General features: G+C 35.6%; 1 protein-coding gene across 5 annotated transcripts in view; it reads right to left on the reverse strand.

Annotated features, from left to right (window-relative positions):
- LOC117400179 (zinc finger homeobox protein 4-like) overlaps positions 1 to 27,655 on the reverse strand; it is a 101,932-nt gene that overhangs the window by 27,529 nt on the left and 46,748 nt on the right. For all 5 annotated transcript variants that reach the window (XM_059022205.1, XM_059022208.1, XM_033999670.3 and 2 more), the window contains one exon: positions 25,987 to 26,218. In XM_059022205.1, coding sequence (XP_058878188.1) covers positions 25,987 to 26,218 — 232 coding nt within the window. The remainder of the gene's footprint in view (positions 1 to 25,986; positions 26,219 to 27,655) is intronic.

Raw genomic sequence — 27,655 nt, forward strand, 5'->3', positions numbered from 1 at the left:
CTGTTTTCATGTTATGCTGTGTTGAACTCTGGGTTGAAAATGAAAAACCCACAATAATTAAATTCCAAAAAACATATTTAATTGTAGGATTTATGGTGCAGTTTGTCATTTGAAAATGAAGTATATTTTTACTTTTTAGTGAACTGCCATCATAACAACAGAGCTTAATTCTCCTTCAGCGCATATATGGGTGACATCATCAAAAACAACAACTGGCAAACCAAACCATCTATAAAAAAACAACAACAACAACAACAACAACAGCAACAAAAGAAATGTTATAATATCTCCATTTAACCCAACACGTTATTACTTTAAAGCAGAAAAATAATAGACTTACAAAATTGACAGGATGTAGGCTGTATAAAAAAATCCTGTGTAAAATACAGAAAAAGGGGGCAAATGAAATGATACATTTCCAATAATTACTGGAGCAGTGCACCTGCTTTCTGGAGACACTGGTGTTACAATGCTAAAGGGAAAGGAACATTTTACATTACTTTCTAAATAATACTTATTGTTTTATACAGTCATAATATTATAGATGTGTCACTTAATTCTAGCAGGTTAATACAGTCCACTTAGTAGTACTGCAGTACAAGCGTTTAATATTATTATTGCATATATTTGCAGATAAAAAGTCACTTGCAGCTGGGCTTACTTCAATCAAGACAAATCTCACAAAATGAAATTGATATCCAGCTCACTTATCTTAATCTTTAAACCCAGGCATGAAAAAACCCATAAAAACAATGCTGTGTGCTGGCACTCACAAAAGGACGACATCCTTGTGAAATAAATAAATAGCAGCTGCTGTTTCACATCTTCATAAAAACATGAACAAATGTCTATTTCATTACTGTCTACACATTGACACATGGTCAACAATACCACTTAATAGATCCTGGCAATGAAGTACCAGCAGACATATGCTTTCGATAAATATGTCTATTTGCTTTTTAAAAAAGTTCACTGACAAAGTTCTTCCTTGGTCTGTCTTACCTAACATATTTCCAGAAATATAGGTTATATAGTGTGTTAATATAGTGTAGGTTTAGTATGGCCTACTTTAAATATGAACTTGTGTAAACTTGCAGCTTTGTCTTATCTCTAATCAGTGCCATGACATAAAAGATCTGCATACATAAGTATTAAGCATAAAAAATTGTTTCCTCTAATTTGACTGGGATGAAACTAGAAAATACATATTTCTAATCTGTTGCTAATGCATTTTATCTATCCTTTGTGCTTTAATATGTGCAGTAGAGAAACATGCTTTGTTTTTGTTGGGATTTATCCTGACGTTTGTAAAGATTCTTAAAAAAACACACACACACACACACACAAAGTAAGCATTTACCATTACAGACAATGCAATTTTAATAGAATGGTTCTGTTTAAAATGTTTTAAAATGGTTGAGATGTCTAGGCGACTGTATATGGCCTGCAAGATATCATAATGCCTGCCAGGCATTTTGGGAACATCTGTCAATTTATTTTATAGAAGCACTGATTGTGGGCTATTGATTGCATTTAAACGAAGTTGTTACAAAAAAATTCACCCGTTAACAATTTGAGTAGAAAGGGGCGATCAATATTTAAATGACTATCGTCATTGATTTAAAATTAACTTTCAATTAAGAGATCCATTGGACTTTTAACTGCGACACTTATCCATTCAAGAGAAAATAAAGGAACATTTATTGATACGCTTAAACAGCAGTGGCTGGTTTCACATCGATCTGGTCATTTGTGCTGGCATTTGTATGCATCAGGTTTTAACTCACCTACTGGAGCTGGATACAGCTGGACACATGAACAGATTTCAAAACACATACAAATGAAAGGATACAAGGAGATTAACCTTTTTCGAGAGCTAAATCAAAGGCACGTTATCTACAGAACTGTTTCAGCTTTTAATTACATGTGCTGTATTTGCAGCAGAAATTAACTTCAAACTTCCACCACTGTATATGTGCAATACAGAGGGGTGGGGGGTGCATTCTCCCCTTTCATCTAATCAGGTAACTGATACCTTTTGTTTCGGGAGTTCATTGATGGATGAAATCTTTATCTGTAATATTGATCAACTAGAGCCCTAAACAGTCTATCTTGGCTACTGGTAGCTCTAACAAGATTGCCAACTGGAGTATATCAGTTAGCGTTTAATCAATGACAGCTTAGACACCAAAGCTTTTAAAAGACAGTGTTTTTTTTCTCCTGCTTAAAGACTAGAAGACATTGTTCATAATTTATTGTTCAACTGGAGAAAAAAGAAGCATTTATTATTTTTATTTTTGCATATGTTTCCAAATATTCATTATGTATTTGGCACATAATCACTTACAAACACTTTCATCTTCATACTCGTACATTTGATATTTCTAAAATAATTACATAAGCAATACATTTCACAAAACCTCTCCCATTGTAATTAAAAAATAAATAAAAATAGCATTGTTGGTGATTGCATATTTTTCAGCAGCAAAAATCTGATTCTGCTGCAATACAATGTCAGCAGGCAGAGCACGTGGACATCCATTTAAATTCATGGTCGCCCTGTCTGCTGCTTATGCAGAATGGCTACCCTTTACAGGCTACAACACAATTACTGCTGCCTCCTTATCCTGACAGTGGCCCAGGCTGCTGCCACTCAGTCTTTCACTGGCTGATTCTGTTAACACCAAAGCACAGGGCTGTCTGTTCTGTTAAAATGAGCCTGCCCCTGGCCAACACAATCATTACCTATTCATTTGGCTGTGATGTAATCCCTAGGAGGAAAATGCAAGTGGGCTAATTATGTAAAACATTAGAACACTGCAGCCTGTACCCCCCCCCCCCCCCCCTCCACCCACCAGTACCTCTTTAATATTGTAAATATTTTCAATACTCATTATGTCTTGTGAACATCAACATCACATTAAATGCAAGCCAACTCCTTAGGAACTTAAGGAATCTGCATAGATTGCACATATTCCAAGTATGATTCACATTTTCATAATCAGTGGCTAGAAATAAAAATACAAAACAGTAAATCGCACAGAACAAACTGACTATTTGAAAAAAATAATCTGCATCACAGCTTCATTCCCAATTAATGACCCCCACATTTCAATTGACATTTGCAATCGCATTAGGATCATTGTACAGCTCTAATATTATAAAGTGACTGCTATCCTTGCACCGGCCAGGTCCTGGGGCCCAAGATCAAAGGTACTTATGTGTAAATTTGGTGATGAAGCCCTTCTCAAAATGTCTAATCACAAAACAGCATAATTTGGCATATATTATGACAGTGGCAAATTTCAAGAAGGTGCATGACACCATTATTTCCATTTGTAAATTACATGATTATGCTAATTAAGTGATATATGGCAGGTGGCACACAGTGGCCGTTATGAGCTTGTCTGATCCACTGAGACTTACAGTTCTGTGCCTGCTATGAAACAATGAGAAGAATAACTTAAAAACAGCCAGTCCCAAGATGTGTAATTAGGCTTTGCTGTGATTTAACACGTCCTTATCACTCAAAAGATGTGAGAACAAAAATTAATTAATTAATAAATAAATAAATAAATAAATAAATACATACATACATAGTCACAGACTTGTTTAAAAATACCGGTACTTCAATACACCTGGTCATTGGCATAAAACACTCAACCTCCAAAGCAATATTTTTTGGACCTTTTTAATCTTATGCATGCAGAGCCTTTACATTTTTCATAATGGTCTTGTTAGTTCTGACAGTGCTTCAGCTGCTACTCTTCAGAGATGGTGGACGGACAGTGTTTATGGCACAATGGCCATTCAGGATGAACAGGCTAAATCCTGTAATGCAGGACACAGGCTGCTACATAGGGAGAGCTGAACGGATTCAAAGAGCACAGGTCTTATCTCCTATGTTCATGTTAAAGCCAAGTTTAGCAGACACTTTGCAATAAACATTCAGTCGTTAATTTATTTTATCTAACTTTATCAGCCCCAGCTCAGCTTTTATCACTGCTATTCAAACACCAGAATGATAGTATTTTTTTTTATTGATAACCAGTTAATAAAACATCATTATTCTACAGTTAAAATCAACTATATTCCTTATAATGCAATACCTGTTTAAATACAGCTTAAAACAAAAAAAAGAAAAACTAAATCAAGAGTAGTGAAATATTACCTTGTTAGAAAGTCAATACAAAGCATTTGAAATAATTGTCTAACTGCAGAAGACAGTGAGGTTGGGTCGCAGCCAGCCCTATCACCCTGCATGTCACAAATTATTTCAGCCTAGCTATTAACAGAAATCCTTATGATTCTTCTCTCCAGCAATAAGGAGGGAAGCCCTCTTCACCTACGTGTGGAGTCTTTATATCAAAGCCCGGGAGATCCCAAGCAACAAAAATCAATGTATGGATGTTCAGAGCAGTTTTCAAGGTTTTGTAAGACAAATCTTTCAAACGGTTGCTGGTTTAGTGTTATTGAGCCAAGTTTCGATCAGATGGAGTGAGTGAATAATGCAGCAACTGCTCACTTACCAGTGCTCACAGTACAGTCGAGAGCTGACGGGATGGCCACAACTCTTTACAAATACAACTGGGCAGCTTCTCAACAACTAATAACCCTGCTTAATCTAGTAATGTATTCAATACTAGACACTAGCCATTATTCTGATTAAGACTTTAAGCGTTTCTATATTGACAGTTTGTACAGCTGTGCTAACATTGGTGGAGTTTCCATGCATATTTTTTTTAGCTTGAAACATCTGAGCTAAAATGTCTTGTGTAAAATGCTTTTTTGGGTTTCCATTAGCTCAGTTTATTTTACTCGAGTAAACCGGGCTTTTCACCCGATGTCATGCAAATGAATTGGAAAGGTGGGGGTGATATGTAAATTAGCTAAGCGTTAAGTACTCGTGCTGTTTTTGAAGATTACTAGTGAAATTTTGTGAAAATGTGGTTTCCATGTGCAGAGAACTGGTACGCAAGTGAATCTAAGCTGCTGTAATACTGCAAAATACCTAGTGCCTGGTTGGTTAATACTATGTTTTACTGCTCTTGCCCAAATTGTTTTTCAAATGTCATCAGTGGGTGCCATGTCAGTAGTAGTGAATACTGTTTCAACTAATTTATCTTATGACTCAAATTAAAAATGAACTTGGAGGTATAAAATGAAACTGCCCAACAAGTATTGCAGATTTCCAAGGCCGAAAACCTGCGGAGACGTTATAAATATTTCCCTTTTATTCAGGCAATACAGCATATAGGGGATCAGGGAATGCTGCGCATACTACCCTGGCTTAGAAACCCTACCCGTCCGGATGGCTGACAGCTGCTAAGGAAGCATTCAACCCCACTCTTGTGCAAATACGGGTAGTGGGCACTTGAAAGGGAGGTGGCGGATACTGATGAAACAGACTGAAGTGCAGCATTAGTTTGTTCCCAAAATTGCCACTGCCTGCTGTATCCTGCACAAACTCTTGTCAACAACAAAATAAGGTGTTCAGGAATCAGTGGCTGCCTGTGAGACAGATGGGGAAGGTTACCAGTGTTGCCAAGCCTCACGAGAAAAAAAGCATCACTGCATTTCAAAACACACCCAAAACAAGCGCAACCCATGTTAGAGTAAAGGTGTTTATGCAAATTCCAACCCGCCTCTCAAGAAAACAAGCCCAATCCTGCTTATTATAAGCAGACTTGGCAACTGAGATGGTTATCTCAGCCGCCAGTTTCAATTGGACAGCAGTGATCTGAGGAGGCTCATGCTGTCAGAGATGCTTTCCTTTCTTTTAAGTTGTGTTGGATTTACTGTTGTGTTAAATGTTAATGATGCAAACAAATAAAACACAATCAATACGTTCATTTGCAATTTTATTTGGTCAGTTCTGAGAGGGCATCAACGACTTGTTGGATGTTGTTGCGCTGTTTTGGGTGATCGAGCTGGCTCATGACATCCAGCTCACCAACTATATTGATTAACACAGACGGTGGACACGTGTTGTCTTCGGACATAGCTCGGATCAAAAAAAGGACAGGAATTAATTCAGTTACACATTTAAGCAACTCACTTGCTCTTCGTGTTTAACTTTAGCTTACTTACTTTCTGCCGTCTTGGAATCCACAGTAACAACTGACCTGCTCCCATGTGTTATTTATAGTGATGTTACTTAAGGGTAAACAAGCTCATTCACATTTACATGGGAAATGCAGGTTTCTATGCAAAACTGGGCGTGGATTTTCCTGTGTTTTTCATCATTTACACAAATAAATGAGATTTACCCTATCCCTCTCTTTGGCCGTTTTCTTTGGCCACAAACCTGATTTACACGAGCAATTCTCCCAAACGTGCACACGCATCGCCATTTCACGTGTAAATTGCCCCGCATGGAAACCCCATGATTGACAACATTGCCAGTTGTCATAGAAAATATTCATTTTCATTGAGCACTGTGCTTTAAGATCACGTTAAAAATGCAGAAAATACATAATTTGTATAAATTAAAAACCTGAATAATATCCACTAATCATATAATTAACACATACTTATATTCTCTCTCTCTCTCTATATATGTATAAAATGTTTTTTTTTTTTTTTTAATATACCATAGGAGTGGGTACAGTGTTTTTTTTTAGTATTAGAAATATATAGTATGTGTGCGCAGGCCTTTTGTTAAGTATATTCCATCTGCAGTGTTTCTGTGTTTATTTGCTTCACAGCCATATTGTTTGTGATCAATAAAGCAAATAAGAATATATATATATATATATATATATATATATAGTCTTTTTATTGTGTGACCAAGTTTTTGTACAGTAGTTAACATTACAGTTAAAACATAAGGCTGTAGTTTATGCATACCCCATAAGTTAGCATTAAAGTATGTACATTATTTATTGAAATAATAATATTCTCGTGACTAAGTTAATGTTGCATTTTACTCACCCGAAATACATTTTACTCACATAGGGTCAAGTTGTAAGCATTATGCAATGTTATTTTGGTTTTCTATGTGGATCCTTCTTTCTGGCTTAAGTACAATCTATGTTGTAGATGGTTGCAAAAGAACTACCTTGAAAAAATTAAAGCAAGCCATACATGATTGTATTCCAAATAAAATTGCTTTCTTTGCACCACTGTATTGAAACTTGATAACTGTTGGTTATAAAATTCCTTTGATTTTTCTGTAGGTAATAAAATACATTGGCAATTACTATTGACAGTTGTGGATAATCTTGAAGGCTGCCTGGCTTGAAGAAGATGAGTGTTACAGATCACTCGTCTGTAAGAGGTGAACAGCAGCAGGCAGCAGACAGGTTTCAATTTCACAATGCTGATTATCTCATTCCCAATTCAATGCATGCCTAAATCTCAGAATCCCTCAAGCAGCTACATGGACTCTTACTTTTAAAATGCCTATTACACTTTTATACTTTTCACTGTTTCCTGAAGAGGGCCATTTCGCCAAGCTCAAATAGCAGAAAATTGCACTGCTTTTCCTCTGCCCATCTCCTCAATCTCTATTAATCTGAACAAGAACAAAAGGAGTGGGACAGTCCATCTGTAGGCTGGTGATCAGATTAGATCTTGTATTGTTTGCTGGCATTTATACAGTCCTGACTGAGCGTAATTGACAAAATGATACTGTGGTTTTCTTCTTCCAGCGATTGTCAACTTCATTATTTTCCTATGTGTTAAAATAATAATGCTCTTTATTATAACATTTTTTAATGGAAACCAAAAGATCTGCATTACTTAAATTTCACTTGAAAATAAGCAAGGTATGAAAAATATGAACATACATTATATTTTCACTGTTGAACAGGGACACTTACAGCTGGTTATACAAGACCCTAGGACACAAAGGCAAGAGAGTCTGGAGTACCTGGTGCTAATGGTTGCCTGCAGTGGACCTTTATTACATGTCATAAACCGAATGATGCATTACTTGGAGGTTGCCTTGTAACCTACTGACATTGAGGTAAAATGGAGGACACACAGTTCTTCAAAACAAAAAGGTTAATTGTAACTTTAAAAGCAAGCAGAACTTCTAATTATGTATTAATAAACTACTAAATTCAACATTCTCCCAACATTTTTTAAAACCTAAATTATTAAATATTTCAGGTTTAGGAACATTATGTAGTTTGTGTTGATCAAAGTGTACAGGAAAAAATGATATGTATGGATGGATGGATGGATGTTTTTGGATCTGCACTCTATTAAATCAGTAAAACGAATAGCAAGTAGATAACAAGGACATTAATAGAAGTTAATATCAAAAGAAGTGTCACGTATTCTCAGTTCTTTAAAGTTTTTATGATGCGATAAAAAGAAAAAAAAAAATATGTTGTGACAAAGACCTGATTAGTATGTAAAAAAAAAAAAAAAAAAGATGAAAGACTTTTTTCCTGAAATGATGCTTGCTCACAAGCCATTGATTCTAAGCTTTAATCTTATAGTATGCTAAAATTTTCCATTATGTCTTCCGAAAGGCTTAGAGGGATAGAGAGGCAGAATCATGGCCTTCAACAAAGCCAGAGAGGGGGTTAAAGCAATAAAAACACACAGCTGGCTTCTCAGAAACTGAAAATGTTAGAATAACCAACTACTTGTTTTTCTCTACTCACAGTTGATTAAGAATGTTAACTGTTGTGTATGTTTTCTATAAACAATGCACTCAAGTTTTATAATCTGGTACAAATCTGGTTTATAAATCATGAAGTCTTCTGATGCCTAAATTATTCATAACATGGTCCAGATTGATTAAGATTGGCTTGTTAAGGAGCACAAGAAGCAATTAAACTAACAAGGCAGTGCAGCCTTGATGTATACATTTATTATCACAAGAATACCCAAAGTGAATGCCCTTATTAAGCAATTAATTTCACCTCACTGGCCTTCTACCATTGCTGCCACAGGCAGAAAGTGCTAAGAACAACATGTCAAAAGCTAACTCAGAAGAAATGCCTATCTTGGATTGAAACCGATTTTGTAATGAACCTTTCAATTCACTCCTGAGGTAATAAATTCTGACTGGTGCATTAATTACTTGATAACATCCCATCAAAATGCAAATGCAGCACTTGACCCACAGGAATGGCTCACTAGCTGTTAACTCTTCAGGGTATACATAAATTGTATGTTTTCTTTTATCAAACAGAGCATTTATTTCCATTCTGCAAGGGTGAATGTCATTTCTGCCATGCTTGGCCCCACAACAGCCTGACACCAGCATTCGCTGAGGACTGTCACTATGTGCTGACAATCCTAATTGCCCCACATATCGGCTTGGTACCTATCAAATGGAATATTTCCCTTCTTTGTGCCAGAATCTGACAAGTCAAAGTCAATATGTTAATCGTTTTACCAAAAGAATGTCCCTCCCCAAACCTGTAAAAGCATCCTAATCTTACTTGCCAAGGTAAGAAAAAGAAAAAAAAGCTAGGCTCACTAGACTTATTTAAATTTAAGCTCAGTCTATACTGTATTCATAGTAGGCCAAAGTGTAGTTAAGCAGCAAATGTCTTGTTTTTATCCAAATGGAAAAGGATTACTAACTTCAGTTTAGATTGATCCCCCAGACCCTAAAGGCGAGACAGGCTCATAATGTCACTAAACCTATTTTTCTTACCTGGGTTTGTCTGTTTTCCCCAACCCCTTTATTTGTCCTTAAAACCAGATGATAATCCTTAACTCAGGTTGCTTAGCAAGCCTCCAGGTGAGACATGTTGTTTGGTCTGCATTTTGTATCACAGGCTAGCTTAATACCTTGACAGCAGAATGTGCAGTGCTTGCACAGATAATTCTTGGCTATTTATTTTTTCTCTCCAAGGCGAAGTCAGTGGAGAATTAATTGATGCTGATAATAATGACAGCGAGAGGCACCACTGAGAATGGCTGTGGCTGGCATGTGATAATGTGAGCAACATTTCCACCATGTGACTGGATAGTGTTATGAAAAATACACACTCACACATTGTTTTTTTATGGGAAAAAAAGGTACAGAAAATAATTATAAGTTGTAAAAATAGAACATTAGCTTGATATATAATACATCAGTCAATTTGACCTCACCCATCTACTAGAGTACTTGGTACATAATAGTTTATTTGTAAGCCTCGCAGGTTCAGGTTGTGACATGGTTAATTTATAATAGAAACATTAATCACCCTCTGTAGTACATTTGAATGTGTTCTTAATGTTTTGGGGGTTTTGCAAGTTTGTTTCTACCAATTAGAAATCCACAATGATTATACTGCTGAATATCCCTGGTGAGCCTCTACATCTACACTTGCCCTGAGAGACACACTACTTCTTACGCTTGATGAATCATTCCTATTTTGTGATAGATAACGGAGATCAAATATTCTATCCACAAGCTACACAGTACAATTCATCAGCTGCAGCCCAGCTCACAGATAATACCCAGGCTGCAGATTGTAATGATCAGATTCCATTTTTGTTTAAAAATGGGAGTAATCCCAGGGACAGTGTTTTTAATTTACATACATTACCAGAGTTTAAATGTAGCAATAGCTACTAGCAAATTTCCACATCAACTTAACAATCTGCTTGCATAATAGGTACATATTTGCAGTTACTCATCAGTGAACAAACCCAAAATGTACAAAAATACAACTTAAAAATAAATAAATAAATAAATAAATACATACAAACTAAAAAGGGGAGGATTATCTTCATTGCTTTGTGATATTTTTACATTGCATGTCTTTTAATTAATTGGTTTATCTAAAACATAATTCAAGGTCACTGCAACACATTTTAAAAACTGGGTTTGTGTGCTAAGCTGCCTGTTTCACAAAAACAGCAACCCTAAAGGCAGTGAACATGACAGTCAGCAGCAAGATCTTAAATTGTACTTAAGAAAAAATGTAATGGATTGCTTCCTACTCCTAACAGATCACTGCTTAGAATAGATCTGCTAAAAGAACATGACCACAGTATTATGTCCAAATTCCCAGCAGCATTGTTATTGGACCTTTTCTGACACCTGCTAAAACTGCAACGCTTCCTACAGTTAGAGAAGATTAGGCAATGCTACGGATAATCAATACCAACTATCAATTCTATACTTTGTTCTGATGTATGAGGTACAGGAATAAAGGGATTGTAGTTTTAAGTAGATTCATCTTCACAATGTTCTCATAACCAAAATAGAAAATGTAATGGAAATTAGAACTAAACTGCACGGCCTAACACTACATTATATTTTAGTTTTGTAATTAATGTATTTAATAAGCTACCTGTAGTGTTACTCTGTTTTAATGATAAACACTGTTGCACTGCTTTTAGTATTATTAATACATGAATATACTAATCATTATATTTATGTTAAAAGGAGGAGGAAAATAAAAGACAACGACTTGAACCTCCTCCAATGTATCTGGACAGAATACAAGGTCAAGCACTGGCTTCACAAGTTTAAAAAAAAATAAAATAAAAAACAAAAATAGATCTGGCAGCCTCCTGTGTCCTTTCTAGCGTAATGGCTGGAGTCAGTAGTAATTAAGGCCCCGCAGCAGTATAGTGGAAAAGGGGGTCAGTGACTTTTGTCTGACACCTGAACGCAGAGCAGCTCAAGAGGAACTGCCCCTAATCAGGAGTGATGTGATTTAACACTGGCCTTTCAGCATATTTGAAAAGAAATGTCAGTTAATGATAGGAGCAGCTGGGGTGACCAGCAATGGTGGTAATATTGTATTCAGTTTGGTTGTTAGTATTTTTTAGCTATTGATAAATCAAGACTCAAATAGTGGTTTTCTAAAGCCCTACTTTTCAGCAAAATTATTGTAAACACTTTTGTTGAAGTGGTTCTTTTGTGTATTATAGTTTAAGTGTTATTTTTTGGCACAGTAGAGTGTTTACATGTTGTGTTTTATACTGTGTATAAATATTTAACATAATTCGAGTGTCATTTATCAAATCCTAATGAGTCATTTATTGTTGTGCATATTTCAATCTGTCTTCTCAGATTCTAAAACGTGGTTGTTTAATGATTCTTTCAGTTTGTTTGTTTTTTTTGTTTATTTATTTAGTTTTTGTAGGAGACATGACTCGCCTGTTCTAGACAGCTGAATTGTAATCTCAGTGGTTCAGATTTTAAACCTGGGGGACAAGTGTCGGTATCTAGGTTGCACAGGCACTATACTCGTAAATTAGTTCAGAATCCATATGACACCTGTGAGGCCTTCACATGAGTACACCACTATAAGGTGCATAGGCAAAACAAAGATCTACTTTTATCAAGTACAGGCACTCTAAAAAGTAGGGCAATACTTTACACCTATAGCATATGAAAAACTCTTATGGAGAGAATTATTAAACATTAGCATGCTAACTCCCCATATCATACTCTACCAAATAGTAAATAGCAATAATGGCTGCAGTCAAGTATGTTAATGTGGATAATCATTGTCATTTTTGTAAATTATAACTGTCAGTGGGTGCAATAAGACTATGAAAACATAAGGTAACAATTTAGGGTTTATATTACTATTGTCGAGAAGGGAGAGCTATAGTTGCATGCCAACTGAACCAGTGTGATGTGCTCAAATTGCACACAGTTTAAAAATAGTTTTTTTAGGCATATAGACTATTTACAGCAGAAATGTTCTATGTTGATTTCAGCATACAAAACCCACAGAGTAATTATAATACGCTCATTTTGAATTATTCTGCAATGATGAAATCCAGTTGCTGTCCAGAAAATATGTTTTATGTATTTAACTAAATTACTGCTTTCTGAAAAAAAAATATTACAAATGTATATGGCTTCTTCTAATATTAAAGAAATCATTCTTAAAAACGGAACAATTTACTAATACACAGTTTCATTAATGCAGTTAATATCTGCCTTACAGCTCGAATTGTATGCCATTGAATTGTTTCACTGATACTAAACACAGTGTAGAGATGTTTATTTATTTTATTTTTAAATATTTAATAACAAAATAGATGTAAGCTTTACAGAAACTAGAACTGTATATTACATTTAATGTACATACTTAATACAATAGTGCATTTAAATGATTACATATGTTACACTCAATCGACGTTTTCTGACACTGACCGAAAAAAAGAACCATTTCGCGTTTTGAACATGACCAAATTTGGAAAGATGAAAGGAAATGCTTTTTCGGTGTTTAAGTAAATTATTTTGCTCAAATTATGAAATGTAAAATACAGACTAAGAAAAGATCGAAGCAGAAGACAAAAACATCTGCATCAGTCTTTGTATGAAGCTATTGAAACTAATTGCCAATTGGAAAATGGCAAACGATCAAAGCGAATCGGAGAAAAACAGAAAGCAGCATCGTTCTGTAAATCGATTTAAACAAATTGTGAAGTGGAAAATGACAAACTACCAAAGAGCGAATCAGAGAAAATAGAAAACAGAAAGCAGCATCGTTCTTTGTGTAAATCGATTTAAACAAATTGCGAAATGAAAAATGACAAACTACCAAAGAGCGAATCAGAGAAAATAGAAAATAGAAAGCAGCATCGTTCTTTGTGTAAATCGATTTAAACAAATTGCGAAATGAAAAATGACAAACTACCAAAGAGCGAATCAGAGAAAATAGAAAACAGAAAGCAGCATCGTTCTTTGTGTAAATCGATTTAAACAAATTGTGAAGTGGAAAATGACAAACTACCAAAGAGCGAATCAGAGAAAATAGAAAACAGAAAGCAGCATCGTTCTTTGTGTAAATCGATTTAAACAAATTGCGAAATGAAAAATGACAAACTACCAAAGAGCGAATCAGAGAAAATAGAAAATAGAAAGCAGCATCGTTCTTTGTGTAAATCGATTTAAACAAATTGCGAAATGAAAAATGACAAACTACCAAAGAGCGAATCAGAGAAAATAGAAAACAGAAAGCAGCATCGTTCTTTGTGTAAATCGATTTAAACAAATTGCGAAGTGGAAAATGACAAACTACCAAAGAGCGAATCAGAGAAAATAGAAAATAGAAAGCTGCATCGTTCTTTGTGTAAATCGATTTAAACAAATTGCGAAATGAAAAATGACAAACTACCAAAGAGCGAATCAGAGAAAATAGAAAACAGAAAGCAGCATCGTTCTTTGTGTAAATCGATTTAAACAAATTGCGAAATGAAAAATGACAAACTACCAAAGAGCGAATCAGAGAAAATAGAAAACAGAAAGCAGCATCGTTCTTTGTGTAAATCGATTTAAACAAATTGCGAAATGAAAAATGACAAACTACCAAAGAGCGAATCAGAGAAAATAGAAAACAGAAAGCAGCATCGTTCTTTGTGTAAATCGATTTAAACAAATTGCGAAATGAAAAATGACAAACTACCAAAGAGCGAATCAGAGAAAATAGAAAATAGAAAGCTGCATCGGCTTTGTGCCTATTTTGTCCAATATGAATTGCTACTGATGTCTTAGATAAAAAAAGTGATCTGATGCCAAATCATTATCACTTTAGTTATACAACTGCCAAATATGCAAAATAAGCACACAAAACGACAATAAAAAGTCTTGCACAGGAAACATTTTCAGACATCTGACAGTTACATTTACATATCTGTATTTAGACTAACTCCCATTCGAGGTGCCATGATGCCTCCTCTAATTGCATGCTGCTTGCAGGTAAAACAAAGCCATGCATTAAAAATCTGAAGGTAATCCAGTAGTATTCTTGCTGTACATTCTAATTGTCATCCATGTAATTACAGAGTAAAGTCTTGGATGTCATTCAGTGTAGCCACTCCTTTGTGTGAAGAATACAAAGAAAATGGCTTCCCATACATTAGCACATCACTCATGGCTAGTGAAATGACAAGATAGATTAGGATGTACATTAAATCTCACACTCAGCTGCCTTCCTGTATCAAGGCAAAAAAATAAAATTACCCTCACAGAAAATACTGAACCAACTTCAACATTAGTATTAAAAGGTCTATCTATCTATCTATCTATCTATCTATCTATCTATCTATCTATCTATTTACAGGGAAGTATGCAATATTAATATAAAATTTGGAAAACCTGGCCAGAAAATGGAATATTTAGATATTAAAAACAAAACAAACCCAACAGTATTATAGTTGCTGATCAAGAAGCATATACAGTATATAAAATACCTAAACACTATTTCTATTTTATATGTTACCACTTCAATTGTAATATATCATTGTGTATATACAACTGAGACTAGGTAATCCAAATGCATCTGTCAAAAGTGAATTGCAGCAGATAACAATGATTCTTCAATTTATCACTGAAAGCTGAGCTATTAAATACAACTTTTACGGTTTGCAATGAAACAGCTGCCTAGAGAAATGATTCCTGTGCTACAAATTACACATTTAAAAGACAATTTTGATCTTATGTGTGTATGTGTATTTGTGCATGTGCACAAAGACTGGATGTTAAATAAAGCTTGATGATTTACCTTTGCAGCTTCTGTGGTATCATTACTCAACTTATTTCCTCTCCTTCACAATTAAAAAAAAGTACTGAGCAAATTACTATTAAGACTCTCTTCTGGTCTATGGAGCACATTTCTCTTGACTACATTGTTCAAACATACTGTAACTGCATTTCAAAGGTGCCTATTCTCTTTATACTACATGTGAACGCTGGGAACTGGGATACACATTAAATGTGCTTTAGTCCATGTTCATATTATCAAGACTGTAGCACAGAAATCAATAGAAAAAACTTTTAGAAGACAGTGTCCATTAGAGCCCGCTGTTGCCTAAAGCTGCTATGTAAATGGTTATCATTTCAATCTTGGTAATTTAGCTATGGTTGGAAGAATCCCAGAGCATTATCACTCAGAAGAAACAAAAGCTCAAGACAACCATGCAATGCTCTTTGGACTTTAAATGCATCTAGCAGCAGCATTTTAAAGGGGTGTTCATCTCCAAAGTCAGACTAACTTTTGTTTAAGCTTGACTCGGACAAAGGGATCTCCCTGTTTTAATATGTCGGGGGATGATGCGCTTCATAGACATGTACTCAGCAATAATTACTTCCATAAAATCCCATCTCCCATTTTGTTATTCCTTGAAAAATGGGAGATGAAGCAGAGGATGCAAAAAGCCTGTGGATATGAGCTACGCTATCAGGCAATTCTACACGTAAACAATAGGCAGAAAAGTACAGGTCTCTCCACTCACTGCTTAATTAAGAAATATTTAAAAAGGCCCAGATGCACAAAGGTGATTGGTGCCAATTGAAGGATAGCACACTGTTTACAGCTAATGCATTCAGCTGTCTCAATTACTATCTGTAAACCCTCAACATATATTAAATACGTATACATAGAATAATATAAATATGAGTTTACAAGCATAAACTTTTTTTGTGAATCTCATATATATATATATAGTAGCGCTGGGAAAAATATCTGAATATTCGAACGAATATATTGACATGTATTCGGATACAAAAACCAGATGTTCGTATGCATTAGAAATTACAAAAATACCTTTGCACTTATTACCACCTCACCAAAAGTTGCGCAACAGTTTCAAAAATGGCAAATGAAAAAGAGCTCAGTGTGATATGTGAGATTTATATATTAAATAAAAAAACACAGAATCAACACAGCAGCTCTTGAGCCTCGGTTTAAAAGTTTTAGACAGCAAAAAGTAAATAAACCAGATTATGCGCGTGCACGCATAGTGATCTCTATGGAAGGCCATCTGCTTTAGAGCGAGTCAGAATCTCATGGGACAGAAACACTTTAAGCACGTCATTCTGAAATGCCTCGCTTGAATAGTGTCCAACTTGATGGAAATGCTGTTTAGTGATTTTTATACAGATTTTATATATTATATTTTTTGTTGGAATGTGGAATGTAATAAATGAGAACCAAAATGCCTTTTCCACGTTTGTTTTAAGTGTTTAAAGTTAAATTTCAGTTTTCGTTTTCTTGTTCAGCTACAAAAAGGCACACGTAAACCTCATGTGGAGCAGTGTGGAGTAGTGGTCGTGGGTTCAATCCCAGGTGGAGGACACTGCTGCTGTACCCTTGAGCAAGGTACTTTACCTAGATTGCTCCAGTAAAAAAAAAAAAAAAATGTATAAATGGGTAATTGTGTGTAAATAAGTGATGCGAGCTATTTCACTCAATGTTTTTCCTTCTTTATGCAAGTTAAGGTTGTTATAATAGTAGAAAACAATAGTGGAGGCTTTGAGTAAATTGTTGATGCTCATAATGCATCAGAATAGAAAAATGCAACGTCTAAGACTTTTGCACAGCAGTGTATATATATATATATATATATATATATATATATATATATATATATATATATATATGAGGATAGTTACATTTTTTCATTTTTCCTTCTAGTATGTAGAAGCTTGACTCTTCAAAGCATCTCTATTCATAAAATTACCCAGACTGTTTAACATTGCTTGGTTATAATAGATGCAAATTACACTGGTGATCTTTGGCCTGGTTTTGAAAAAGCTATAAGTGGCTAAAATGTCAAAAGGCAAGCTGTTCAATTTGAACTTAATGCAATATATACTAGCATTTGTTTTAACTTGATTTCCTAAAACGTTGTTTAATTTGTACAGAATACCGAATTACAAATTTTCTGAAAAGCAAAATTATAAACTGCACAAACTGTTTTTACAGCCACTGTTTATGAACCGAAGCCTAATTTAAAAAAAATAAAAATCAAGCTCCGGTAAATGAAGCCAGATATTTCAGCTAGATTTGTGGAGTCTGAAAATGGCAGACAAAGTGGACTTCTTAAAACTGTTCAACCGCATAAAAAAAATAAAAAAAAAATGAAGAGGAGAAACTATTCTATTATGTTTACCTCTGTTGCTGATGAGTCTTTTGCGCTGCGTTTACACTGCCACCTCGGAGCTAAGCCGACTCGGATCGCGGAGATTCTTAGAATTTTTCACGTACCGTTTACATTGCTGTTGTGCCCTGAGCCGGGTTAGGTCCGAATGTGCGCACGGAAATTACAATACATACTCGGTGACGTCATAATGACCACTGAAGGGATGATGAGTCGTGCCCCCCCCCAAACCACAAAGGCGGAAGAGGCAGAGTGGTATTACAAACAAACAATACAGTGTCATGTTCATATTGCTGGGTCTCGTCTTAAATATAAAATATATATATATATATATATATATATATATATATATATATATATATATATATATTTATCTTGCAGTCTACGAGAAAAATTGTTATTTGTTTAGACAGTGTTTGGGACAACATAGCGGTTCCTGACCCATTTGTTATGTGAAGGATTTCACCCGGCTTGAGTAAGAGAAGTAAATTTGCTGTGTATTACTGTAATAAAGATCCTTTTGTTTTCAAAAGAACTCCATTCTGTTTCTTCACCAATATTATCTCACCTTGTATATATAGATAATTGTATGATGCATAAGTCCTTTATTTTTAGTTAAATTAGGCTAAGCAGCCACAGGAATACCAGAGAAAAAACATTTACTGTATGAAATTGCAGTTAACAAATTTCATTTTTCCAAATTAGCCTTGTTACAAATACGACTACTGCAAATGAATGAATAAATAATAATAATAATAATAATAATAATAATAATAATAATAATAATAATAATAATGTTATATAAGTACACTATCTAAATTTTTTGTAATTATTCAAAACATTTCGTTCCTTTTTTTAAAAAAAACTAAATGACAGGGACTGCAAATGATTAAAACAATCTTTATTTGAAACTTAGAACATAATATGTAAAACACAATTGTGTAGAAAACACTTAGAAAAGGGCTTGCGATTTCAATTTAGCATTTCATATTGTTTGGTAAAAGCAGGGTACTACAATTATACATTAATAAATGTAAAAGAAAATTCTCATAATTGCAAATTGTGACAAAGCTTCTTTATTTACAGTATAACTGTGAACACAGTTCTGGGTTCCTAACATGTCTTTGGTGGATAAAGCACTGTCAGCAACAAAAGATGGGTTTAAACAGGACAAAACCTGTATGTTTATTTGTTCCACGGTGTCCCTTTTCCATTGGGAACACAGCTTCTTTTAACAAACAAAACAAAAATAAACCCTCCCTCATGTTTTGGAACGCTAACCGGATCCCCAACTTTAGTCAGATGCTTATCCAGTTTAATGACTTTAAATACACAAATCACAGATTTCATATACTTTGTTGTAACGTACACTGCATTAAGGTGTATACTCAGTTCCTTACCTTTCCACAGACAGCTTTGAGACGGCTTTGAACTGTCCTTTTATACCTGCCTGGCTTGTTAAATTACGAACAGGTGTACTGGTTTATCTGATTGCAAGTCAATCAATGTTCTGGGATAGCTATGGCATTCTGGGAGATGTCGTTTTTCATTCCTCGTTTAAAACAGCAAGAACTACATTTCTTTTTTTTTGTTTTAAGTAACAAAAGCAATAGATAGATTTAAACTCAGCTTTTGCATTTTGTTCGTGACTTTAACCACTGTTCATACAAGCTTACAGCCCACTTATGTACTTCTCGAAAACCGAATGCTTGCAATGATATTTTGGTCTGCATCTGTTTTAGGTTGGGCATAACGATCAATAGCTTTCCTCTCCATTCCTGGTTCACATTCCTTTCTTTTTTGCATTTTTATTTTTCAATGCCACTTTCATGTGTGTACAACTAAAGCACAGTGCTCGCTACTATTTTCACTTAACATACACTTTTGGGATTTCAAACTAAAACAACACTGCCGCAGTGTGAGAGACAAACATTTTAACTATGCGTACCAAAGTAGTGAAAACCAAATCCAATTAACAAATTAACATCAATTATATCTCATTATGGAACAAGTATCAATTAGGAAGAAATGTTTTAAGTGGCATAAACAACTCAAAGTGTTGAATCAGCACTTGAAACGGTGAATTATTTATACAGATTCAACAATTCTCATTGCTTATCCTGTACATATTCACTGGTGTGTCCTTTTGTATGGAATAAGTATCTAAATAAAAGGCATGAATTACCTCTTAACCATCACAAAAGGCCTTTGCAAAAGACAGTGTAAACTAGAAATTACTGCAGCAATTTTTTTTAAATAAAACATTACTTTGACATTTATTCAGTCTGCTGTATATATAATGGCTGTTATGCGGTAAGAAAACCTCTCTTGTCCCTATTGACGTTTCTGTTAATAACATTAACAGCATTCTACAACAGACTTGTATGTACTCAACTAATATATATTGTTCTATTTTTCTATACAGTCCTGATAAAAAAAAAAATCATAATAATTAAATCATAAAAAAAACACGTTCTGAAGATTCTAATTTCAAAGATCCAATCTTGAAACCTCTGTTTCACATGTTTTAATATCCTTTGCATTACTGCATTTACACACACTATATATATGGTATCTTACCATTATAATCAGGCCTATTCCCAGTAAATCATCCAAATACATAACCAAGCCAGGTGAATATTTAATAAGTGGTGTTATGCAAATTAACTTGATAACTTGAAGGCCACCTGCCAATCTAACAATACTGTTATTATTTAAAGCTTTTTGTTTCAGTTATGCATATGCTTAGCTGGGTTTAATGAAATCGGCAGCACAGCGGTGTGCAACAAAGATGAAAGACTGGATAACAGAGATCTTGTCGCATATGTGGGGAGGACAAGTTACAAAGGCCCCTTTGAAATTAGATCTAGCCTGTGAAAAGGTAATACAGATAGGCAACAATCTATTGAAGTATTAAAAACATAAAACCTGTTTTTTTTACCGTAATTTCCTAAATTAATCTTTTTGCGTGCAAATATTTTAATGACATGCATTCTTATCTATATATTAAAAAAAAAAAAATCATACCAGTGCCTTTGTAGCTTTATTCCCAAATATCTCTATAATTATTTGGCAAGTTGCCAGAACACAGCTTTAAAAGAAAATGATATAGGTTAATAGTTAAATTAATTATTTTATGAAACTTGTTAATGAACAGAAACTGCTAAACGAAAGAGTAACAACAAGGGAACTATCAACCATGAGCACCAAGGCGCTTTCAAAAGAACTCCGGGACAAAGTTGTTGAAAGGCACAGATCAGGGGATGGGTATAAAAAAATATCAAAGGCTTTGAATATCCCTTGGAGCATGGTCAAGATGATTATTAAGATGTGGAAGTTGTATGGCACCACCAAGACCCTGCCTAGATCAGGCCGTCCCTCCAAACTGGATGACCGAGCTAGAAGGAGACTGATCAGAGAGGCTACCAAGAGGCCAATGGCAACTTTGCAAGAGCTACAGGCTTTTATGGCCAAAACTGGTCAAAGTGTGCATGTGATAACAATATCCTAAGCACTCCACAAATCTGGCTTGTATGATAAGGTGGCAAGAAGGAAGCCATTACTCAAGAAAGCCCACCTTGAATCCCGTTTGAAGTATGCAAAAAAACACCCAGGAGATTCTGTACCCTTGTGGCAAAATGTTTTGTCGTCTGACAAAACTAAAATATAACTTTTTGGCCTAAATGCAAAGCGTTATGTTTGGCGCAAACCCAACACAGTGCATCACCCAAAGAACACCATCCCTACTGTGAAGCATGGTGGTGGCAGCATCATGTTATGGGGATGTTTCTCATTGGCAGGGACTGGGGCCAATGAGAAACAGGATATAAGGGAAAATGAATGGAGCAAAGTACAGAGAAATCCTTAAGGAAAACCTGCTGCCCTCTGCAAGAAAGCTGAAACTGGGACGAAATTTCACCTTTCAGCATGACAACGACCCAAAGCACACAGCCAAAGCTACACTGGGGTGGCTAAGGAACAAAAAGGTAAATGTCCTTGAGTGGCCCAGTCAGAACCCTAACCTAAATCCAATTGAAAATTTGTGGCATGACTTGAAGACTGCTGTCCATCAACACTCCCCAAGGAACTTGACAGAGCCTGAACAGTTTTATAAAGAAGAATGGTCAAATATTGCCAAATCTAGGTGTGCAAAGTTGGTAGAGACCTATCCCAACTGACTCACAGCTGTAATTGCTGCCAAAGATGCTTCCACCAAGTATTAACTCAGGGAGGTGGAGACTTATCCAATTATGATCTTTCAGTTTTGCATTTTTAATATATAATTTTTTTCTCAATAAAACCTAGATAGATAAGTGGAAAAAAATCCTCATTTAAATGCATGAAACTCTGAGGCACTGACACAACAAAATGTGAAAAAAGTTCAAGGGGGTGTAGACTTTCTATAGGCACTGTGTGTGTGTGTGTGTGTGTGTGTGTATTTATATATATATATATATATATATATATATATATATATTTTTTTTTTTTTTTTTTTTTTTTTTTGCATTTTTGCATTGAGGGTCCAGGTCTCGCATCCGTAAGTTAGCACTGGCAGCACACATTGGTCGAAGACTTTCCTCTTGAGGCATAAGGATAGTTTCCCTTTTAGAACCATGCTTAATCTTTCAAAGGCACTCCAGCCGATTTTTACTCTTCTGTTGATTTCGCACATTTGGTTCTCCGTTGCCAAAACGAACTGTCCTAACTATACATAGTTATTGACTCCTTCAAGCTTGATCCCATTGACTTCAATTGCCTGTGGAGTGGTATATTTATTGAACATGAATTTAGTCTTCTTGAACTCAATTTTCAAACCCGCTTTGATGCTAGCCTCGTGTAGTTCTTGTATTCTTGTTTGTAATTCTTCTGGGCACGTTGTAAATATGAGGATGTCGTCAGCAAATCGTAGGTGATTCAAGTAGGCTCCATTGATTTTCAGCCTCTTATTTTCCAATCCAGGGTTTTGAAAATGTCTTCTAGGGTGGCCGTGAAGAGTTTTGGGGAAATTGTATCTCCTTGACAAACTTTTTTAATCCTGATTTTGTCGCTGTTTTATGGAGTCTTACTGTGGATATTGCATTCTTGTATATGGTGCTGATCAAGTCTCTGTACGTTTTCTCAATTCCTTGTTTTTTCAGAGAGCTTAATACAGATATTGTGTAAATAGAGTCATAGTTAATGTATCCTAAGCAAAGAGGCAGTTCGTACTCGTTGCTGGTTTGAATCACTTGCCGTACAACTTGAAGATGATCCATTGTGCTTCCATCTCTTTTTCGTCATCTGCTCATTGCTCTTTTCATCTTGATATAATGTTTTTTGAAAGTCTTCGACTCTCTTCAAAATCAATTTGCGGTTTTTGATGACAGTCCCGTCCTCTTGTTTAATTCCCGATGATTAGTCTTTGTTTTGCTTTCTTCATGCTTCTTGCGTGATCTTCTGGTTGCATTTTGTACTCTGTGTTCCAGCGATGTTTTTTGCTGATTTCTACAATTACTTGCATCACTTCCTCATGGATTCTGTTTACCTCGATTGCTTCATCTTTTTTGCAGAGCTTTGAATCTATTCTTCAGTTCAAGTTGAAACACCAGGCTTTGCTTCTGGAGCATTTCTACGTTGATTGTGTTGGATTTCGTTATCACGAGTTTTGCTCTCTCCAGTGCTGTGTTTAGGTGTATTGTGCATCTTACAAGTATTTGGTCACTTCCTGTGTTACAATTGTTTAGTACTGAGACATCTTGTATGGTGTGATTCTTGTTGGTGAGTATGTAGTCAATTTCATTCTTCACTCCATTGGGTCCATTCCATGTGCATTTCCTGATGGGTTTCTTCTGGAAGAAGGTGTTCATGATGATTAAGTTCTTGTTCTCTGCAAATTTGACTAGTCTGTCGCCCCTCTTGTTCCTGTTGTCATGTCTAAATTTGCCGACTGAATTCTCATCTTCTTGCTGGGCTCCTATTTTGGCTTTGAAGTCACTGATGAGGAACTTATAGTGGCGCTTCCCATTTTTCTTGTACTTCTTCATACAAATCTTTGCTTGAAGTTCATACTTCCTTGAAACATTCACCATCAGTCTTGTGGACCTCTCTGATGCGCTGTCAATCTCTACTATGTTATTCTTGATTCTCTTGTGGATAATGAATCCAACGCCTCCTGTTCGTCCATCTGTAGTGCGTCGGTAGAACAGAAGATATCCACTCTTGAGTTCTAGTAGACCTTCGTCTTTTCGCCGCACTTCGCTTAGTCCTACAATGTCCCACTTGATTCTTCCAAGTTCTTTTTCAAACTCTTGAAGTCTTGCTTCACCTGAAAGATCTGCAGTTGTATGTGTCCAGGGTCAGTGTTCTGTGGTCGTAACTCGCTGATTCTTAGCGTAACTCGCTGATTCATGCCTAACCGGCCGCTGCCTTTGTCGGCAGCAATCCAGCCTCCGGGGAATGAGGGCCATGTTTTTGTCTGTGCTTTCATCAGGGGGGAGGTTGGCCATAACTCACCACGCTGTCCAGGCGGGTTCGTGAGTGCCCAAGTATGTTACTCAAGTTTTCACAGCATGGTTGAACCTGCCAGAGGGAACCCCATTGTACTTCATCTTGAGAACCCGTTGTCACCCTCCTGCCACTTTGAGGCAGTGGAAGTTGGACCAGGAGGGATATATATATATATATATATATATATATGACAGATTATTAAAAGTCACAGTGAAGACAAAGTACACACTAGATCCCAGTCTGGTATAAGAGAAACAGAAAGAAGGCTATAGAAAGCATCTTTTCTGTCTACTTTTTAATGTATTATCTAAAGGACAAAAACAGATGACTGATCTGAATACACTTTCTATTTTTTCCTGCCTGTTTAACTGCACTTTTTTTGGTTGCATTGGATTTGTGATATTCTGTCAGATGGATCAATAGGTAAATAATACTTTCTGATTAATGTAATGCCAGCTATCAATTTCCTAAACCTACACTACCCTCCTACTTGCTTGAAATAGCTAATAGGCGGAAATACTAAGGTGTAACTACTATATCAGTACCACTACAATTATTAACATTTTTAAGCATGGTTGCCTCAGGGATTACTACTACTATTAAAAAATATGACTTAGTTGTAGTGCCTTCCTTTGCTGTCCGAGTAATTACAATTTAATTTATTTCAAATACCAATGTTAGAAATTATAAGTAAAAGACCTTTGGAAATGAAGTACCATCCTGTGAAATTACTTTGTGTAATGAAACTAAAGATCTAAAAACAAGAGGATTTTTTTTTTTTTTGCACATTTAATAGTGGAACATTTGTAAAGGTGCACTGAGTGGCTATGACCTTTGACAGATTTAAAACATTATGTTTGCTTGCCAAGAAAAAAAGAGGGGGGACCAGTCTCTTTAAATGCACAATAATGATTTATCTAACTAGGCTTCTCTTGTGCACCCAAGTTCTGAAACACCTTTGATCCAGTTATAATTAAAGCCAAAAGTACAGCCGTCTCATTTAATTCCAATAAGGGTAGTTTTAATGCTGAAAGTTTCGCATGTGGTTTTCAGCTTATGACCATCTGTTTCTCGATTTCATATATAAACAGGACACTTTGGGGAACAGAGATTAATTCAGCTTTGGAATGCCATTCAAAATGTGTTAGCTGTTTCCCTCAGCCAGGTCAACCAAAGCAAAAACAAGTTAAGCGCTCATTTCGCAAAGTAGCATTAACATTGGAATTATTATATAATGGACCCTGACTAGGTCTTATGTTTTAAATTACTGGTCTCTCTCAAATAAAACTATTAATCTTTTTTTTGTCTCTGAATGTTTTACAGTCCTGTTACACTTATTAGCTGCTGGCAGCAAAGAAACCTTTAAATGAAAGCCAAATTGCTTTGGTCATGAGAAAGGAAATTAAAGCTCACTCTGGGGGGAAAAATTTCACTGTGAGATCCTCCCAAGGTAGAGTTTCATAACCTCCTGCATGCCTGCTAAAGATGTCACCGCATGCAGGACTGCGTATGTTACTGATATAAAAAGAAGGCCTTAATGGGAACAACATGTTCATTTTGGAAAGATTAAGAGGCCGGCATGTTTTACATTGCAAGATGTGCTCAGGTTTGGAGCACCAGGGTGGGTTCTGGTTGGGGAGTTTGGGGTGTGGGGATGTGTTATGCCTGCTGTGCAGGGGAGGTACTCACCAGGCTCGTTCGGCGGGCAGTCTTTCACCAGGAACAGATCGCTCAGGTTGTCCTCCTCTGGTGCCAGCCCCTGCTGGTGTAGCTGGAGCTTGCGGAGTCCCTCAGTCTGCTGGTGCTTCACGGAGCGGATGTGCTGCACCAGGTTCAGTTTGGCTTTGGTTGAGTAGTCGCACAGAGTGCAGTAGTAGTAGCAAGACTCGGAGTTCACAGCATTTTCTTGCTTTTGCAAGTGCTAAAGAAATAAATAAATATAGGAATTCATTTTAAAACATTGCTTAAAACATTTTTTAATTGTCTACGGTATATATTTAAACATACTCAGCTGAATTATTATTTCTATTATTTTTATCATTATTATTATTATTATTATTATTATTATTATTATTATTATTATTATTATTATTATTATTATTATTATTAAATATCAAATACTGAACCAAAAAAGGAACACATTTCCCAATTGAAAGATTTATTACTTTGTATTTAGTTTATTGTATTTAGTTTATTTTAAAAGAAGACTAAACCACTGGGACCTGTCTTTAAATTATCCTTATCAATCGGGACCAAGTTATTGAAATCATCAAAATATTCACTGCACACATACAAACAATAGCATGAAGTCTAATCAATCTCTCTCTCTCTCTCTCTGTATATATATAAGGTATTGCTCCCCCAGTGATTGAAATGCTGAAACCACCATTTACTATAAAGCTTTGGGTGGTGGGCCGTTCACAACAACTGAATAGAACACTACACCATGGTGAAAACATTTGTTAAATTTTTGGTAAAAGCATAGAAGTACTTAACATAAACAGTTTCAGTATGCCCAAATTAGAAATGCTATAATGTTTTAAAGCCATAGTACTATATATATATGTCAGAATAGACAACTTTATTTTCTTTTGTAAAATCAGCTAAAAAAGTGATATTGATATCAAATCTATCCAGCATTACAATCCAAAACCCATTTCACAGAAACCAAACTACTGTTGTTAACCCTTGCTACACAGCTGCTTTCTATCTGCTTCAGATTTCTACAGCAGGGCTATGCTACTGTGTGCACCCTGTTGCATGACGATAGTTCTGAGGACTGTATATTTTAATCTGTCTAAAGCGAAGGCTGTCTTTACACGTCAGTAATCAGCATTCAAACTACAAACCAAATGCTTACCAGGAGTTTTAATATCCCAAATGCAAAAGTAGATTTACTTTTTTTAAAGTAAAAACAAGTCACTTTGGTCAAGAAACATACCAACATTGTCCCTTCAAGTTGTGAAACACCACCTCTAAGTGAAATGTCTTCATTGAGATAATCCTTCTACAACAGACCAATTTTTTTCTGTTTGACAAAATACCTTGGTATCTCTTTTAGCTCATCTTAGCACAAGTTACAGTCAGCTACGAATGGTAAAAACTACAGTTCAGCGTCAGAAACACCCAAAAGTCAAAGGAAACCCCAAAAAAAGGGACTTTACTTCACCCCCACCAAACCTACTAATCAGGTTTGCGAAGGACTTCAGAGAAGGAGGGGAATTTGTATATAGTACAAAAAAGTACTTTCAATAGGGAAGATGAAATTATGCAAATCTGGAAACTGTTTATACCAATTTGTTTGCAGCTGAATGCCCCCTTTCTACTTCGCTTATTAACAAAATAGGTCAATTGGTAG

This window comes from Acipenser ruthenus, chromosome 4, assembly GCF_902713425.1.
Source record: "Acipenser ruthenus chromosome 4, fAciRut3.2 maternal haplotype, whole genome shotgun sequence".
NCBI classification, from domain to species: Eukaryota; Metazoa; Chordata; class Actinopteri; order Acipenseriformes; family Acipenseridae; genus Acipenser; species Acipenser ruthenus.